Source organism: Nyctibius grandis, chromosome 6 (assembly GCF_013368605.1).
Source record: "Nyctibius grandis isolate bNycGra1 chromosome 6, bNycGra1.pri, whole genome shotgun sequence".
In the NCBI taxonomy this organism is placed as follows: Eukaryota; Metazoa; Chordata; class Aves; order Nyctibiiformes; family Nyctibiidae; genus Nyctibius; species Nyctibius grandis.
This window is the reverse complement of record NC_090663.1, coordinates 9609676-9628514: the sequence shown is the minus strand read 5'-3', so window position 1 is coordinate 9628514 and position 18839 is coordinate 9609676. Positions and strand designations below refer to the sequence as shown.

At 39.0% G+C, this 18839-nt stretch overlaps 1 protein-coding gene across 1 annotated transcript in view; it reads left to right on the top strand.

Annotated features, from left to right (window-relative positions):
- POLN (DNA polymerase nu) overlaps nt 1-18839 on the top strand; it is a 110983-nt gene that overhangs the window by 11125 nt on the left and 81019 nt on the right. The window contains exons 6-12 of the mRNA XM_068403540.1: nt 4219-4367; nt 12933-13001; nt 14489-14549; nt 14761-14825; nt 15634-15717; nt 16145-16234; nt 18619-18675. Of these exons, the coding sequence (XP_068259641.1) occupies nt 4219-4367; nt 12933-13001; nt 14489-14549; nt 14761-14825; nt 15634-15717; nt 16145-16234; nt 18619-18675 (575 nt within the window). The remainder of the gene's footprint in view (nt 1-4218; nt 4368-12932; nt 13002-14488; nt 14550-14760; nt 14826-15633; nt 15718-16144; nt 16235-18618; nt 18676-18839) is intronic.

Sequence of the window (18839 nt, the reverse complement as noted above, 5' to 3'; positions counted from 1 at the left end):
CTTATTGAACTTCATGCGGTTCGCACAGGCCCAGCTCTTCAAGCCTGTCAAGGTCCAATGATGTATTTATTCTCAGAGTAGGAATAAAGTCATTGAATAAATTAAGGATAGCTCTCAACACAGTCCTGACTATAGCTGAAAAGGCCAAACTGCTTCATCTTTTATGTTCCCTAGAAAACCTTTGCCCTACTCAAGAGGAAAGGCTAAAATAAATTCCAGAGGTGCTCATAGTTGTCAGAATTAGGAATCACTTGAATGAGTCCTTGTGGTTTTGATAGGAACAAATAAGACTTTTTTTGTATGGGTTTAAAAGTAACTACAAACAGAAGATATAAGATGTAAATATAATGTTTTTTTTTTCTTGGTTCTATGTGTCAGATTACTGCTGAGTGAATTACAAAAATAAGCGTGACCTTTCAGGAAGGACTCCCTCTATGGAGAGTCTTCAGCTTGTGTTCGGCATCTGAAAAGTTTCATCAGTACATCTCAGTAAACTGATGATGTTTTAGAATCTGATGTGAAGATCTACACAAAAGACACTTAGCCCTGGGAATGGGAAGCAGGGGAAGAAATGTCATGATGGTACTGGCACTAGTGACAGTTTTATAACCTGTACACACAGGAAGTAGTAAATCTAGGTTAGATCCTGTCTGATGCATGGGATTTGAATCTGAAGTTTCTAGTATCCAAAAGAATTCTTATCTAGGTTTTTTTAAACTTTGGAAGTTGATGCTTCCTCACCCTTTATTTCTGCTATGGTAAAAAAAACCAAAACCAAACCCACAACAACACAAAATCCCTGCTTTTTTTAAGGTAAAAAATCCCATCATTGTAAATCAAGGATAGGGGGATCATTAGGGGCACTCAGCATGGCTTCACCAAGGGGAAGTCATGCTTAACCAACTTGATAGCCTTTTATGAGGACATAACCCGGTGGATAGATGATGGTAAAGCTGTGGATGTGGTCTATCTCGATTTCAGTAAAGCGTTTGACACGGTCTCCCACAGCATCCTCGCAGCTAAACTGGGGAAGTGTGGTCTGGATGATCGGTTAGTGAGGTGGATTGTGAACAGGCTGAAGGAAAGAAGCCAGAGAGTGGTGGTCAATGGGACAGAGTCCAGTTGGAGGCCTGTGTCTAGCGGAGTCCCTCAAGGGTCGGTACTGGGACCAGTTCTATTCAATATATTCATCAATGACTTGGATAAGGGAATAGAGTGCACTGTCAGCAAGTTCGCTGATGACACAAAACTGGGAGGAGTGGCTGACACACGGGAAGGCTGCGCAGCCATTCAGAGAGACCTGGACAGGCTGGAGAGTTGGGCAGGGAGAAATTTAATGAAATATAACAAGGGCAAGTGTAGAGTCCTGCATCTGGGCAAGAACAACTCCATGTACCAGTACAAGTTGGGGACAGACCTGTGGAGAGCAGCGTAGGGGAAAGGGACCTGGGGGTCCTAGTGGACAACAGGATGACCATGAGCCAGCAGTGTGCCCTTGTGGCCAAGAAGGCCAATGGCATCCTGGGGTGTATTAGAAGGGGTGTGGTTAGCAGGTCAAGAGAGGTTCTCCTCCCCCTCTACTCTGCCCTGGTGAGGCCACATCTGGAATATTGTGTCCAGTTCTGGGCCCCTCAGTTCAAGAAGGACAGGGAACTGCTAGAGAGAGTCCAGCGCAGAGCCACAGAGATGATTAAGGGAGTGGAACGTCTCCCTTATGAGGAGAGGCTGAGGGAGCTGGGTCTCTTTAGCTTAGAGAAGAGGAGACTGAGGGGTGACCTCATTAATGTTTATAAATATGTAAAGGGCAAGTGTCAAGAGGATGGAGCCAGGCTCTTCTCAGTGACATCCCTTGACAGGACAAGGGGCAATGGGTGCAAGCTGGAACACAGGAGGTTCCACATAAATATGAGGAAAAACTTCTTTATGGTGAGGGTGACCGAACACTGGAACAGGCTGCCCAGAGAGGTTGTGGAGTCTCCTTCTCTGGAGACATTCAAAACCCGCCTGGACGCGTTCCTGTGTGATATGGTCTAGGCAATCCTGCTCCGGCAGGGGGATTGGACTAGATGATCTTTCGAGGTCCCTTCCAATCCCTGACATTCTGTGATTCTGTGAAATCAAGAAAACACTGAAATTTCTGTGTATGTCATATTGACTGCAATTGCTTGAATCATTGCACTCCTTCTCAAACTAGTGTACTAACCAGTGGGATACACACAGATTCATTAGCCTGACTAGTAAAATATGGCCTGCTTTGTCATTGGGATTCACTGATGTTTCAAAGTAGAAGGAGGACAGGATTTGAGTAACACTTCATGATCTTGAGGAAAGTATGCTTTTATCAGCACAGACTCTTCTCTTCATCCCAGCTTGACCCTGGTTTTGCTTCACTCCTTTCAGCTTTGTTCTGTCTCAGTTCAGTATGTGTCTCCTCCTCACCTTGAAGGTGCCATCCTCTTCCCAGGGCTGAATTGGTGGCTATAAGTCATTACTGCTACTCTCACCTTTGAAAATTTTATTTGGGAAGGAAGGGATGGATGGACGGTTGGGGAATTTGATTCTTTCTCCTTTTTCAGCTAGAGACTGTCTCGTGCTTATTGTAAATAGAGGTATGAGAAAAGGATCTTTGAGGTATCTCAGAGACTATTTGGTAACAGGATTCTCTTCTTCCATGTGTCCTTGGTAAGATGTAGTTGTTACGAGAAAAATCAGTGCTTGTTTCATGCAGTCTTCACATGAACTTGTGACTGTGCAGCACCGGGGCATTTTCCAACAGCCAATAGCTGCCGAGTGTTACTGCCCACTGGTGAGACTGAGTTGCTTAGTCTGCCTCTTCATGATGCATCATTTGAGTTCATAGCAAATCTGTCTGTTACGATTGTCAAAGTTTCATTTAATTCCTGTAGGGATTACTTCCTGCTGAAAGAGGACACATCCAAATTTTGGTTTTGGAGTGGATGCAGAGTTTGACATACTTTCTTAAGCTGTACAATTCCAAGGCTAAAACTGTCCTTCCAATCACAGAAAGACTCTCTTAATACTACTATCAGAAGAGTGTCCTTGAGCCAATTTTTGAGGCTATTCCTTCCCATCTGTTATCTTCTGAGGTGAATAGCTGTTTGCATTCAGATAAAAGGATAGTGAGCTACATAAAATCCTGGTATCAGACCATGCAGATGAAGTGTCCTTCAGTTATCTGGTTGCTCCAGCAGAGCTCAAGCTGATTCAGGAACAAGATGTCTCCTTCTCTAACATCTGCTGAGCAGCCACATGAAGTTCTTTTCAGCAACAATTATATCAGTGGAGGTAAACAAGCCTGGTTCTCTTTAGAATAGTTCTGCAGCTGTAACTGTTATTATGGACATTGAAGTTTACTTCCAGGTAACTGAGTCTGTAAGGATGTGTAGCATGGAGTTCTCTATGTATGTACCTGGGGATTGTAATTTGAACTTACTTAGGGGTTACTGAAGAAGATACTCAGGTCTATCTTTGAATATATCACAAAGCATTCTAGTTACTAGTTTCTCTCTCTTCTTTGTAGTACTATGGTACGTATGTTGAGATTGTGGTTAAAAGGGAAATGAAACAGCACTAGGCTTGCTCTATCCTATGTACCTACGTTGAACACGAGAGAAAATGCAGTGCAAGCACATATGATCCTCTAGGACAAAAGGTTCTGATTTTTGAGAACAAGGCATTGTGCACCCATATGTGAATTCGTATATACATTAAAGGTCTCAGAAGTCTGATTGCTAGGAAGTAACTCTTCTCTCCCCTGACCCCCAATAGCAATTTTCTGGATATCAATCAAGTTAACAGCAACAACAAAACTGTACCAGAGGGAGACACTCACAAGAAAAACTTCAATTTGAAATTTCTCAGTGATAAGAAAGAGAGGCTTTTACAGTCAGTCTTAAGAATCAAAGTTTTACTTACATTTTAAAACTTGGAAAAAAAACCAACCTCACAACAAAAAACAAACCCACAAAAAACCTTCTACCTTCTTCAAAAATATTCAATATTGAACTTACTGCTATGTCGTCATGATATTGACCGTTTGTTACAAGTGTGAATTCAACGTTTAATATTTTTGTAGTGTAAATGCTTGTCTATTTATGATGTGTGTCTACGGGAAAGATGGGCAAAACTTTAGAGGTATTTCTCAGTATGGGAGGTAATTTAAATATTTTGATTGTCAGAAATAACTTATTTTTGTAGTTGCTGATAGCATCGTGTTAGATCCAAGGATCGCAGCATGGCTGATAAACCCCAGTGACACAGTTCCCTCTTTTGAATGTTTAATACAGAAGTATTTTGAAAAGCCTTTTTCTATGGGAACAGATACAGGCACTTTGAAAAATGCATCAGTAAGTAGTTTGTTTTAAATTGTTTGTGGTTGGGTTAAAAGGGGAAGGAAATGATGAAAGAATTGCTTTTGCTTACAAAATACTGAAAAAAAAAGGCAGATAATGCTTTTCTGATGGAAGAAAATTATTATATTAATACTGCTTACTGGAAATCTAACTTTTAGGAAAGGGGAGAAGGGAAGGGGTGGCTGCCTTCTACCAAGATGGGATCATAGGAACAGCTATAAAATTCTGCTTCAAAACCATAAAGTTCAGTAACAAAATTAATATATAATCTGATCTTTTTTCTTTCTACCTCTCTGCAAACTCATTTCCAGCTTTCCTTTCTAAAATGTCTAATGCCTTGTTCTCCATCTTCTGTGAACTTGTTGCCTGTATTTAATTAATTGTTATTAAAAATGTTGCTGAATTTCACAGCTGGTAAAGACACCACATGATAGACTGAGGAACAGTAGAGAGTGAAATGTGAACCTTTAAGCATGTGTATGAAAAATATGTGAATTTTTATTCTCAGTAAGAGAGAATGCGTGATGAACTTTTTGAGAAGTTATTCCAAGCACTATAGAAATGTCTTACTGTGTGTTGAAACTTATTTACTGAATGTTATAAAATTTTGGTATTTGTATTTTGGGCCATGGTGATCCACTCTGGACACGTGAGCCTTCAGAGGTTGTTTGAATGATAAAAATAGATGTGCAGCAACATAAATGATGTTTTTATTTTGAAACCTTTCACTTTTCAGAGGCCTTGCTTTGTCGGACACAAGTATTGTAACATGATTACAAGGCTTCTAGGATACAAATCCACAGATGTCAAGTGGGCTTAGAGCATGGACAGAAGTCAGTTGTAGGAGCACATACCCATCAGTATAGACATTTCTGAGAAAACCAGAGCCAGTTTACTTTAAAACACTAACTGTAAACTGCAGTTGTTCAGAAGCTACTTCATGAATTAAGCTATCAGTGTAGGGAATGGACAGGCAAACAGGCAGAAGCTATAAACTTGTCGGTTATTTCTATATGTGATGTCCCTTCCTGTGAGTCAGCATCCTTAATCTTGTCTCTTTCCTTAGCTTGACTCTGTCTTTTGTTCTTCATATATATCACATCTATTCTTAGTTTTCATTTCTCAAAATTGTCATCCTGATTCTGAGCTCTGAGTTAAATATTGAAGTCTTATTTCCTTCCTGCCCTGCTTCAGGTCTAGTTTGTTTCCTTGCCCCAACTATCTCCAGTGCCTTTATGCTGACTTGTTCACCCAAGTCTCAGTTTATGCCTCCCTCTAACATCCTGTGATTATTTCCCACCACCCCACCCCTGCCCCTTGCCATTCTTTATCAAATTAATTTGTTCCCTGAACCCCAGCACTTTCTTTTTGGCTTCTCTGTTTGCTCAGTGAGTCCCAGTTCTTCCTGTGAATCCTAGCTCTTTGCAAGATTTCTCTCTTCAGCCTTCTTGCTGACTTTGCTGGTAGGTTCCTAACAGTTGTTTGTACTCCCAGAGGGACCCAGGCCAGGTGATATATCATGTCTTGTGCCCTACTACTTCAGTTATGCTCCCGCTGTATTGTGCCTGTCTTGTCCACCCAGCATAGTACCTGGAATGACTGCTATTTTGTGCTGTAGCTTGCTACTTACCCACACACCTCTCTAGCACAGCATATGTGCTACTTGCTCCTTGTCTGTACATTTGGTGCTGTGCCAAAAGGCTCAGTAAAAGGGGTCATACTCCATATGCCTTGAAACCTTTGCTGAAGCAGGTACTGAACATCATGCTGCTTTTGTCATTGCTGCATTTGCTGATGAAGAATCTTGGTGTCAGCTGAAGCCTGTCATTGGGTTTACTTCCACCTCCAGAATGGGATCAAGTAAGCTGTCTGTTGCTGAAAGCATAGTATTTCACAGCTCGTTTGTGCCAGAACCAGTGGATACGAACAAGGTTTTTTGAAGACAGGTTGGTGGCTTTTCACTGGAGTATGAGCCTGCTTAAATTAATCTGTCTAGGGTAGAGACAAGTCCTTACTGATACGACTAGACTGTTATAAAACAAGGATGACCACCAGTGGATTGAGATATTTCAGCTTTGAAGAGAGCCCTCTGCATCCTACCTTCAAGGGCCTACTGATTCTCAGTCTTCTCAGTGTTCAAGTCTGCTGTAGGTAGAGGAGAAGCCTGCACAGTAGGTGTCCATATTGTCTACTCGCAAATGACCAACACAAGCAATGTTGAAGTTATATAGACTAATAACCCTTGAGCAGATGGGGAACCTGCATAGGCTGTCAGTGGAATTCTTTACCCCATTTTAATTCTTTTCTGCTGCTGGGGCTTTGCTGGGACATGCTTCCCACTAACAGACATCAGCTTATGTAGAATCTGTTTAGTTTTATCTGCTGTTATCTTGAGTCATATGGGCATTTCAAGATAAAAACAACTATGGTCCAGGCTTGAGCGTGTTCTGAATGACTGCAACACTAGTGCCCCTTTGTTTTATGGTATGTGGTAGGAAAATGTGTCTGCAGCAAAGATTACCCCAAAACTCAGGTAATTCTGTTTTTAGCATGAAACATAACTTCTTGTGACTAATAGGTGACTACTCCCACACTTCTGTTATGCTCGGCACTACTCTTCTCTTAAAAATTAGTTGGACCAATATGGTAAAGTTCCCGTGATGGTTCTTCCCCAGCTGTGTAACAGAATGCATGCCCCTGTAGCAATAATGTGTTGTAATTTGTCCTAATATAGACTAATTTTCAGACAGTTTTCTTTCTATTGTGTTTGTGCGGCAACAAGTAATTTGGATTCCTTCTGCGTTCTGTTTGAATCAAATAATGGATGAAGCATTGCTCTTGTCAGTCTGCATCTGCTGTAATGCTCTGGTTCCAGACTTCTGTTTTTCTTCAAATAATGGGGCTGTTTTGCAAACAGTAGGCCAAAATTATGAGTTTTGTGTACAAGACAGATTTTTATACACTGTTTGGAGGATGGATTATGTTTACCTGTTGATTTACAGCTGACTCTTGCACTGTGAGGGCACAGGATCAAGTGTTTAGATGTGCTGGTGTCTCAGTCTGTGCCTACCCTCACTCCCTAGAAACACAACCAGGAGGTTCTGAGAGTCATCCTGAAGACAAGGTGGGCATAATAACATCTAGCTCAGGGAGCAATTCCTGCAAAATACCCTGTTCAGCTGGCAAAAGGTGTCCAGAGATACCTTCTCACAACTCAGAAGGGTCCTTACCTCCCTAAAGAGAGAGGAAGATAGTCCTCCATCCATTAATTTTTATAATGAATTTAATTTTTTTTATTTTAGAAAAACCCTTAATTTGGAGATCTGTTTAGACTATATAGACCCTCCTTTAGGAAGGATTTTGAAGACTTTCCAGCCACTTTGATTATTCTTACCTGCTTTTGCTTCAAAAGAACTACTATTCTGGCTGGACAGATTAAAAGCCCTGGAGGACCATAGTATTTTGACATCAGGCGCGTTCTTAAGAAAATATTATTGGAAACAATTTTAGTTGCAATATTACTGTTTTAGCCCATAATTCATAGCTTAATGACATCCAGTTTAGTAGAGTGATATCATATCTAGTTACATTGCATATACTCTTCCAGATGATGGAATCTTGGCTTTGCTATTCACAAAATGTTGGATGTTTCATTCAAATGGAAGCATTGTCTTCATTTTCTATGCAGTCTTAGAGGAGAGTGTAAATCTGATAACAAGTAGAAATGTCCTTTTCTTTCCTTCTCATCACAGAGGGACCAAAGGAAAGATTCTGAATATATCAAAGAAAAACCATAAAACTGTGAAATGGGCAGCAAAGTCAGATTTGGTAGCATAAATTGTGAGAGCTTAATCTGTTAAGGAAAATGCTTTCTAGCTCAGTTTGAGTGGAGAAAGAAGAATATATTTCTTTTGGAACAGATTTTTTTCTCCCAACTGTAGGTATTTCATGAGAGCAGTAAGGTAAGAAACCTGTAGAAAGCTGCAGGTCTGTAGAGGAAAGAGATACTTCTGCAGCTCATAGTGTGAGAACCCCTCTTAGTGTTCCATCAGCTCCAACATAGGATGCAAATAATAAAGTGAGCATAGAATAATTAGGATTCTTTTAAAATACACATAGGGTGAATGATGAACCTGAAGATAGATTGCTTACAAGATGCACAAGGAACCCTCTCAGTGCTTTTTCAATTGAGAAACTTTTCATGTGATTTGATGGCCATTTGGTTTCCTGTCAATATATTATTTCTTTAAAACTTTACTATTCTTGACAGAAAGGTGTAATTCAATTGGGAAGCAGATTTTAAATTTATTTTCCTGCCTATGTGTATTAATTTAGCAGAAATGATCTTGGAATACCCTGTTCACCAAGAATATAGCCAAATGTAGGTCAGTCTCCAGCAATGTGGCTATTGAGGAAGAAACAGTGAGCATTACCAGATTATCTTCTAAAGTGATTAAGATTCTATTGGCCTCAAAATTGCTTTGTGCTCTGATGAGGCCTCCATGTGATGTACATTACGCTCCTATTGTCAAACATAAAATAGTAAGCTTAGGCATCCTGCAGTTCTACTTGCTATTGATTTCGCTGCCCACCCCCCGACCAAACTGTCATGGACAGGAATCTGCAATCAGTACCACAGTGTGTCTGGGATAATTATCTTGCATTCTGGCTTTCTGTTCATGCTGAAAATTCTACGGTCTTGCAGGGTTTAGTGCAGGTTTTCCCTGTCAGACTTCTCTCATCAGTCTTTCCTTTCAGGGATTTTTTTCTTTTTTCCTTCTCATTTATTATATAAAACTAGAACTATACTAGAACCTTTCTTAGAAGTCTTAATTACCCTTATTAAAATAATGCCTTATGTCAAATAAATCTCATATCTACCTTTTTGGATAGTTAGATGCTGAGCTTAGGGTATGGAACTCTAGAGGATCTCATTAAATTGAGAGTAATGCATGCAGAGTAGTTTCAATTTGCAGAGAGATCTTCAAATCATTGCTTGTTCAATGTGTAGCAGCAGCCAAAAAGCCAACAAAATATAGACACCATATGGAAAGGTATTGAAAAAAAGAAAAGGGACATGATTTTCTTTGCCATAGAAAACCTTGGTGCACCCACGTCTTGAAACACAGAGACCAAAACTGCACAGTCTTCAAGAGAGAGGCACAGTGGGCTTCTAAAAGGTCACAGGATGGAACAGCTACTTTATAGGGAGGATGTGGAAAAATCTGTGGTTATTTAAGGTGGAGATGGAAAGACTGAAGGGCACTATACTAGCAGTTTTCTAAACTATTATGAAGGCAGTGGATAAAGTGAATGCAGTGGTACTATTCAGCAAATCCTGCAGTACTATAATGTGAGTCATTTGATGAAACTAGGAGGAGATGGGGTTAAAAACTGATAAATGTATTTTTTTAATGCGGTTATCAATGAAGTCTGCAATCTAGAGATAAACAGCCAAATGTTAAACCCAGTTTTGAAGCAATCAAAACCTGGACTGTCCCTTAGAGATGCTAGTCTGTAACTTCATGAAAAACCATTGTAGTCTGCAGATTAAGCAGGTTCCATTAAGCCAATTGTTCTACACCTAGTGTACATGAAAATAATTGAATATGAGTCTCTTCATAAAAACTCTAATGTTCTCCTTCAACTTATTCTTCTAAACTAAATAAACCTGATTAATCTCTTTTCTGGAGGTCGTGTTTTCTAAACTTACTATTAATTTTGGTTCTCTTCTTTAGCCTATCTGACGTTTCTTAATCACAGAATCACAGAATTGTCTTGGTTGGAAAGGACCTTTAAGATCATGGAGTCCAACCATTAACCTAACACTACCTTGTCAACCACTAAACAATATCCCTAAGCACCACATTTACTCGTATTTTAAATACCTCCAGGAATGGTGACTCCACCACTTCCTTGGGCAGCCTGTTCCAATGCTTGATAACCTTTCCTGTGAAGAAATTTTTACTGATATCCAATCTAAACCTCCCCTGGCACAACTTGAGGCCGTTTCCTCTCGTTCTATCGCTTGTTACCTGGAAGAAGAGACTAACACCCTCCTTGCTACAGCCTCTTTTCAGGTACTTGTATACAGCAATAAGGTCTCCGCTGAGCCTCCTTTTCTCCAGACTAAACAACCCCAGGTCCCTCAGCCGCTCCTCATAACACTTGTTCTCCAGACCCTTCACCAGCTTCACTGCCCTTCTTTGGACTCGCTCCAGCACCTCAATGTCTTTTTTGTAGTGAGGGGCCCAAAACTGAACACAATACTTGAGGTGCGGCCTCACCAGTGCTGAGTACAGAGGGACGATCCCTGCCCTAGTCCTGCTGGCCACACTATTTCTGATACAAGCCAGGATGCTGTTGGCCTTCTTGGCCACCTGGGCACACTGCTAGCTCATATTCAGCCAGCTGTTGACCAACACAGCCTGGTCCTTTTCCTCCAGGCATCTTTCCAGCCACTCCTCCCCAAGCCTGTAGCATTGCATGGGGTTGTGACCCAAGTGCAGGACCTAGCAGTTAGTCTTGCTGAATTAAAGATTGTAAGTCCAAAAGTTTCTGGAGTTTCTCTTAGGATCTTCTTCTCCAGAAAGTTTAAAAAAATAATTAGGCCACAACTGTTCTCTTTGAACAAGGACTCAGGTCTACACAACAAAACACAAAGTAAGCTTTTACATTCATGGCATCTGTTTGATGACTAGCATTGTATTACTTCTGGAGCAGCCACACTTCCCCAAGCCTGTAGCAGTGCATGGGGTTGTTGTGCCCCAAGTGCAGGACCCAACGCTTGGCTTTGTTTGAACCTCATGCAGTTGGCCTCAGCCTATCTATCCAACCTGTCGAGATCCCTCTGCAGAGTCTTCCCACCCTCCAGGAGCTCAACGTTCCCGCCCAACTTGGTGTCGTCTGTGAACTTACTTAGGGTGCACTCGATCCCCTCGTCCAGATCATTGATAAAGATATTAAAGAGAACTGGCCCAAACACTGATCCCTGGGGAACACCACTTGTGACCAGCCGCCAACTGGATTTAACTCCGTTCACCACAACTCTTTGGGCCCGGCCATCCAGCCAATTTTTTACCCACTGAAGTGTGTGCCCATCCAAGCCATGAGCAGCCAGTTTCTCTAGGAGGATACTGTGGGAGACCATGTCAAAGACTTTACTAAAGTCCAGGTAGACAACATCCACAGCCTTTCCCTCATCCAGTAAGCGTGTCATCTTGTCATAGAAGGAGATCAAGTTAGTCAAGCAGGACCTGCCTTTCATAAACCCATGCTGACTGAGCCTGATCGCCTGGTTGTCCTATACATGCCCCATGGTAGCACTCAGGATGATCTGCTCCATAATCTTCTCTGGCACCGACGTCAGACAGACAGGCCTATAGTTCCCCAGATCCTCCTTCTGGCCCTTCATGTAGATGGGCGTCACATTCACTAATTTCCAGTCCCATGGGATCTCCCCAGTTAGCCAGGACTGCTGATAAATGATAGAAAGTGGCTTGGTGAGCACTTCTGTCTTAACGTCTGTCTGAAAGTATTGTGGCCAAGTTGCCGCAATACTTCAGCTGTATCCTCAGAAGTATTTATCAACACAGAGTAAATGCCTCTTTTTATACAAAAAAACGTTAGTTTAATTTCAGAGTTTTACATAAAAATCTAAGAACTATCATAACTTGTCATACTTAATTCCATGTAAGATATTTTCCTGCCTCCAACACAGTCCAGTATGTGATTCTTGGGGAAGAGTATAGAGACAAGCAAGTGCATAACTTTAGTCCTCTGGAATGCTGTCCTAGCTTCTATGGTTTGTGGCCCAGGAATTTTATGGGACAGTGCTAACATTTTTGCGCTTAATGGCTTGGATGTAAATTTATTCCATAATTTTGATTGTTCAGCCGTCATTGAAGATACAGGCTGCAGGAAAGAAAATCTACGTCTGCAGCATTTTTCACATTCCCATCTTTCCTCACAGGAATTTAGTAATGAAAAGTAGCACTTTATTGCTTACATTTTGTGTATTAGCCTGATAAACAAATTTAATAGGTTGATATAAAGCTTATTTTTAGTGATCATGTTCTTGGAGCTAACGATCGTATTCTCAGTGTCTGTATGCATTTCCAAATGGTCTTCTAGCCAGCTGAGTGAGGTGACATGGCTCTGTGCAGAACCCCTCTGGAACAGAAGGGAAGGAAGTGAATAGTTTGGGCACGGAAGTGCGGCAATACTGATAGAGAAAGAAAATTGCAAGGAATTTTTTCGCATTTTATAAGTAGGAATAGAATTCTGACCTCAATGTCAAAGGTTGTGTAGTGATACTATTTCTCCATACTCAGTCTGTGCAAAATGTAAATAAAGGAACAGGTAAAATCTTGAATATTCATGATCTGTACTGCTCTGTTGATGAATTGTGTTTGTCAGAGGTCTAAGAACATTACTAAAATGTTAAATGTAACAGGAGACATATAGAAAAATATACGTAGTGTAATCCCTTTTAAAGTAGATAGTATTCTAAATATTTGTGCTAGCATTATAACTTTTTTTTAAATTTATTTGTATCAGTATCAAAACTTAGGTGTGAACTTGGAGAATCTTTATAATGTAATGATGGACCTTGCTCATGACTTACAGGTAAGATATAAAAAGTAGTTACTCAGATATAACTTCTGAGGTGTTATCATGAATTAAAGAGAGTTAGTGATGTGCTTCTCATTCAAATCAGACTCTTTAGTCGAGTTAAATAGAAGGCTTCAATCCTTACTGGTTTACAGTGCTGGTCAACATTTAAAATAAAGTTGCTCATCAAATGTGCAATTTTTTCAAGGAGGAAGAAATGGTTAGTCTCAAGGTTAATCTTCAGAAGAAACTTTTCCTTGGCAACAGTTAACTAAATATTTAAATGAAGATTCTAAGAATGGGAAATGTTCAGAATATTGTGACTTCTCTTTTGCTATTTTAAAGCTATATGAAACAGTCTAAAAAGTGTTAACAGAGTTAAAACAGAGTGTAGCTGGGTTTTTTCAACGTACTCCTTGAGTACAAAAACTCTCAGCATATCTGTTGCTTTAGGTTGTATTAGCCAAACACTGGTCAAACACTGGAACAGGCTTCCCCGAGAGGTGGTCGATGCCCCAAGGCTGTCAGTGTTTAAGAGGCATTTGGACAATGCCCTTAACAACAGGCTTTAACTTTTTATCAGCCCTGAATTGGTCAGGCAGTTGGACTGGATGATTGTTGTAGGTCCCTTCCAAGTGAACTATTTTATTCTATTTTAGCCCTTACTGCAGTTCAGGATGCATCTCAAGAAGTCTTTTAGTCTTTTAGTGTTTTTTTTATGTGTTTGTTTTTTCCCTGTAATCATATACCTGGAAAAGTGTCAGAATTGAGGGACATGCTCAGGTTCTGGTGGAAGGTACATCATAGAATCCGAGGGGTTTTCCTTGAAACTGATGGTAAAGACTGTAGGGCTTAGACCATTAGTTGATGGAGCCATATTAATCTGGATATCTAAGTGGCCCAGCAGTATGATGAAACAACCTGTGAAGGAAGGCAACGGGGAAACACCAAAGGCACAGAAACACTGAGAGCCAGTCTACAGAAATTTTTAGACAAGTGTTGCTGTCTGATTGCTTCAGTGGTTAGAGAAAAAACAGACTTCCTGTTCTTTATAACTAAATGGGGTACCTAACCCCATCATTTTTTATTTTCTTCCTAATGAAAACAAAGTTATTAATTCTGAATGGTTGCTTAATTATTCAAGTGAATAAAGAAAAAGGGATAACTATGTCCTATTATAATGGAGCTTGCAATAATATTAAACCATTTATAAAAATGAGGTATGTGTATTTCTTTATTACTATTCCTGTACAAAATGATTACTATTACAAAATGTATTACTATTGCCCACAAAATGAAGTGATAATGGACTACAGGATTTAGATACTATAATTCACACTAAGTAGTATTTCATTCCACAAACAGCGTTGTCATTTAAAAAGGGATTCTAGAGAAAGTGAAATACTGCTTACTGGAAAACAGAGCCACATAATGACACTACTCTATGTTTTAAGATTAAAATTGGCTGATACTGAAGAATTTATTTGTATCTTGCTTTACAGGTTCAAGGTTTGTGGAAACTATTTTGCACATTAGAGCTTCCACTTATCAAAATTCTGGCAGGTATGAAAGTTCAGTTGAAAATATGAATCTTCACCATTTTCACACAGTTGCTGGCTATGCTCAAGTAGAATGCTATACCTGAGAATACTAAATGTTATCTTAGCCTCATAACAGCTGTGTGTGTGTTCGAGTTTCCATTTTACGGTCTAAGAAGCATGTAAGATTGAAATTGTTAATTGTAAGTGTTCTTAGTATATAATTGTATTTACAGTGATGGAAACACACAAAATACATGTGAACAAACAAGAACTGAAAAAAACATCAGAGATTCTGGGGGTAAATTTTGTCTTTATTTTTTCTTTTGGAAATTGTATGGCATCATCTTTCTGCTTTTACTGAGGTTAACTGATTAAAAAACAGGAGGAATCTTTTTTTTTTGTCACATTTTACATGACAGTTTGGGGTTTCTAGTATTTTTATTATTATAAATATAAATAATGATATTTACATTTTAGGATACTTCCATGTTTATTTAGGCAAGCAAAAAATAGACATTTGCTTCATTAGCCCAGAACTGAGATTACTTTGCAAAATGCATAGGTCCTTTTGGGTTGTGTGTTGTAGAGTAAAAATTGTAATGACTCTGAACCTGCAGTTACCAGTAACCATCTTCCTGAGAAGTGATAGGTATTTCTATCACTGATAAAACACTTTACAACTTACATGTTCTGAGTGTTCTAAGTTTGCCATTTCCCCACTGATAAAAATAGTTACAAGAGAATCTTATTTTATAGCATAAAATCTGACTAGATAATCATAGTGGTCTGACAGATTATTAATTTACCAGAATAATTTGCATAGCTTTGTTTCTTACCGACCTCTATAATCTTCAGTAACCTAAATGATTTTCCCCCAAATTTTGGTACTTTTTATTACAGTAAATCCTCTTCCCAGATCATGAAGAAATATAGATTAAAGAGTATGTAAGCAATGTACTAAACCAAATGTTGATAGCCAGCAATGATTACACAATATCAAGTACCCTATTTTTAAATAGAAGTCCCATATACTCATTAACCTAGGAAGTAGCAGAATATTGAAGAAAATAGTGTAAACAGAGTAATTCTGATGTACTAATTTATAGTTGCGACTCAAAGAGCTTGAACAGGAAGCTCATCAAGTTGCTGGAGAACGATTCCTTTTGACCAGCAGTAGTCAACTCAGAGAGGTAATATTTATAGTACTATTATTATCTAAGTTGACAGTTCTGTAAATTGTCAATGATACAGAAGAATTATAAAGCATGTAAAGTTGTCCTTACAACTTCAGAATTCTTTCTCTTCAATAATAAATATCTTATTTTCTGATTTTTGTGGAGGACACCAGTTTTTCATAAATCTGGCAAAGCTGGATAATCTGTATTTGAATATATTTACAAAAATTATGCATTTGATTTTAGTAAATATATACTACTTTGTCAGTAGCTCAAAAATAAAGATTTGATATTTTCAATTCTGTGTTCGTTCTCTTTGCTACAGTATGCTCTATTTTCCTTGAAACCTGTTTTCTAGACTTAAGTTCAGGTACCAAATAATTTTCCTTTCTATTTCCACACTTGAAACACTGAAACATTTCTCTTACGTGTTTTTCTTTAGGTACTATTTGAAAAGTTAAAACTGCATGCACTGTGTGAGAAACTTCACAGAACTGAAATACAGCAACTTGTGTCCACCTCAGAAGTTGTGGTGAGATGGGGAGGGGTTTTAAAACCATCTGCATGATTTAGCAAAACTTCTAACTTATATTCCAGTGAAATTGACATTTGTCTACAGTTTTCCTAACAATCTTGATTTACTTTTGTGTTGTACTAATCACACTTCAATTTCTTATGCAAGAAATGAAAGTTGCACTCCATGTTGGGGAAAAACAAACTAGCTATTGAAGCTAAACTTTAGCGATAAACCAGGGTTAAAATCTTTAGTACCAGCATGCATGTATGACCATCTTCCTCAAAGGAGGGAGACTTTCTTACTGGTCAGATTTTGGCAGCTCAGTATGACTCACTGATGGGTAAAAGAGACCACTGGTGAAAGAAAAGAACATTAATGTAAAATCTGCTGGTGAAGGAAATAGCAACCCAGACTTTCTGTTGGTGTCAGGAGATTTGGGCTAAAGCCATGTTGTCATCTTTTTATGGACCCTTAACTCACTCATTCATGCTAGGTAAGGAGGTATGTAGGAAATTTTGATACCTGTGGTTTGAATTGGGAGTTGTCACTTTCTTTGTATGGTCTAGTGTTTTACTTGTGTGCATGAATTTTCCTTGGGCTTTTTTTTTTTCCTCTGTGGAAATGCTTGTCTTCAGTAAGAGTGGTTGTATTTGGAGTCAGATCTGCAGGATCATGATAGAATCTCGTTCCCTTAGAGCAATAATGACCAAACAGTTTAGATACTTTGATACACCTGTACAGGAGATCAAATGATCAGATTCAGTGCAATAAGTATTAAGTATTCAGTGCAATAAGTATTATATTCATATAATAATATGAAGCCTCTCCAGTTTGTTCTTCTGTTAGCAGATAATTTTCAGCAGTGCAGATGTTCATGTGTGATCCCACACAAGTGCAGAAGCCTGACAAAAACATTTGTCTAAAAATGGTGAAGTCAAGACCAAACTGCAGACTTCTTGGTAACTCGAGGCAAATGTGGATGCCCCTTCCTTTTGTTAACATAATAATAGCAATGGAATTCCTTCTTACAAGAGAAGAAGCCTCTGTGTAGCTGCACTTTTTTCCTGATTTGGTGCCATGATTGTATTGCTCTGATTTACATGGGAGTCAAATCAAAGTACACAACTCATTGCTGAGAATGAACACCTCTGGGGAAGGTAGGAAGGCAGTATTTGTTTCGCATGTGTGAAAGAGGAAATTCAACTTTTGGGCAAAGTGTCTGAACTACCAGATACAATCTCTGAGGTAATGTCAACAGTATAACGATAAAAACCACACACTACTCAAGGAGAAGGAGGTTTAATAGATCAAATGTGTAATCTTGGAGAGTGACAGAGAGCCTTGGGAGATGGGAGGGATCAGTGAAATAGAATGCCTGTCATCTTCTTGTGGGAACATATGATTTGTTGCAGTAATCAAAGCAATGCTTTTATCTAGTCCAGTACACCCTTTCCAGCAATTGCTGGACTTGGTTATTTAGAGAGAGGTACGCTGAATTCTTCCAGTAGATAAATACTAGACAATTAATCTTAATATGTTGTCTCTCCCTGGTCGTAAGAAAAAAGCCTTATGCTTTAAAATCTCCATTCTGGTACATTTGCGTCTATTTTTCCCCTTGAACTGTTGTAGTTCCAGATATTTTTGCCGTACTTATCAATATCGAATCTCTATTTGAATAACTTCATTCCTTTTCTTAAAATTTTATGGAAATTTACAATCAAAGTAATCAGAAATATGCCTTATTTTATTGCTCTTGGATTTGACAATTTCAGTTTTGCTTGAAAGTCTCCTGGAACTTGTATTATGGGATGAACCATAATACAGACCATATCTGTGTGATATGATCTAGGCAGTCCTGCTCCGGCAGGGGGATTGGACTAGATGATCTTTCGAGGTCCCTTCCAATCCCTAACATTCTGTGATTCTGTGAACAGGAGAAATTCTCCTGCTGGATTTTGCGTGTGCGTGTGTGTTTATAAATATGTATGTGTGTATATATGTATTATTTTGTATACTTTTGTCATGGTCTCTCTTGCATTGATGCTGTCTAGCACAAAAAATAAACAAAGGACCATAAGTAACCTCCATCATGCCCCAGTGTTTTCAAAGTTGTTGTGGAAAAGGTTTTATGTCTGCATGTCTGTTTGTCCCTGTCCGGGACAGGAAAGGAAATGAAGTGGGAAGGGATAATCTCCAGCCCTCCTGTTGAAGGCAGGAAAGAATGAAGGCTTCCTTGGGCCTAGTGTGAGATTGCTTGAAGGACTTTATTCTTTAGCCAGTATTTTGTCCATTCAGCTTGGCGATAGAATTTCTTTCTCCAAAACTTATTCCATTAAGATTGTTAAATAGTACAACTTAACAGAAAAGCATACCAATAATTCATATGCTTCATTTTGCAGCTAAATAAATTGCAAGATCTTCATCCTTTGCCTAAGATAATTTTAGAATACCGACAGGTGAGCTGATATTTTTCACATAAAGTAGTTGTACTGCAGCAAAATTAGCAAGAAATATAGCATACTCACAGCAAAATAAATTTTAAAAAGTTGGCTCTAATGTAAGTTCATTCAAATATTTATTTAAATTTTGAAGTTATAGGTGTTCTTAAGAGTTTTTAAAT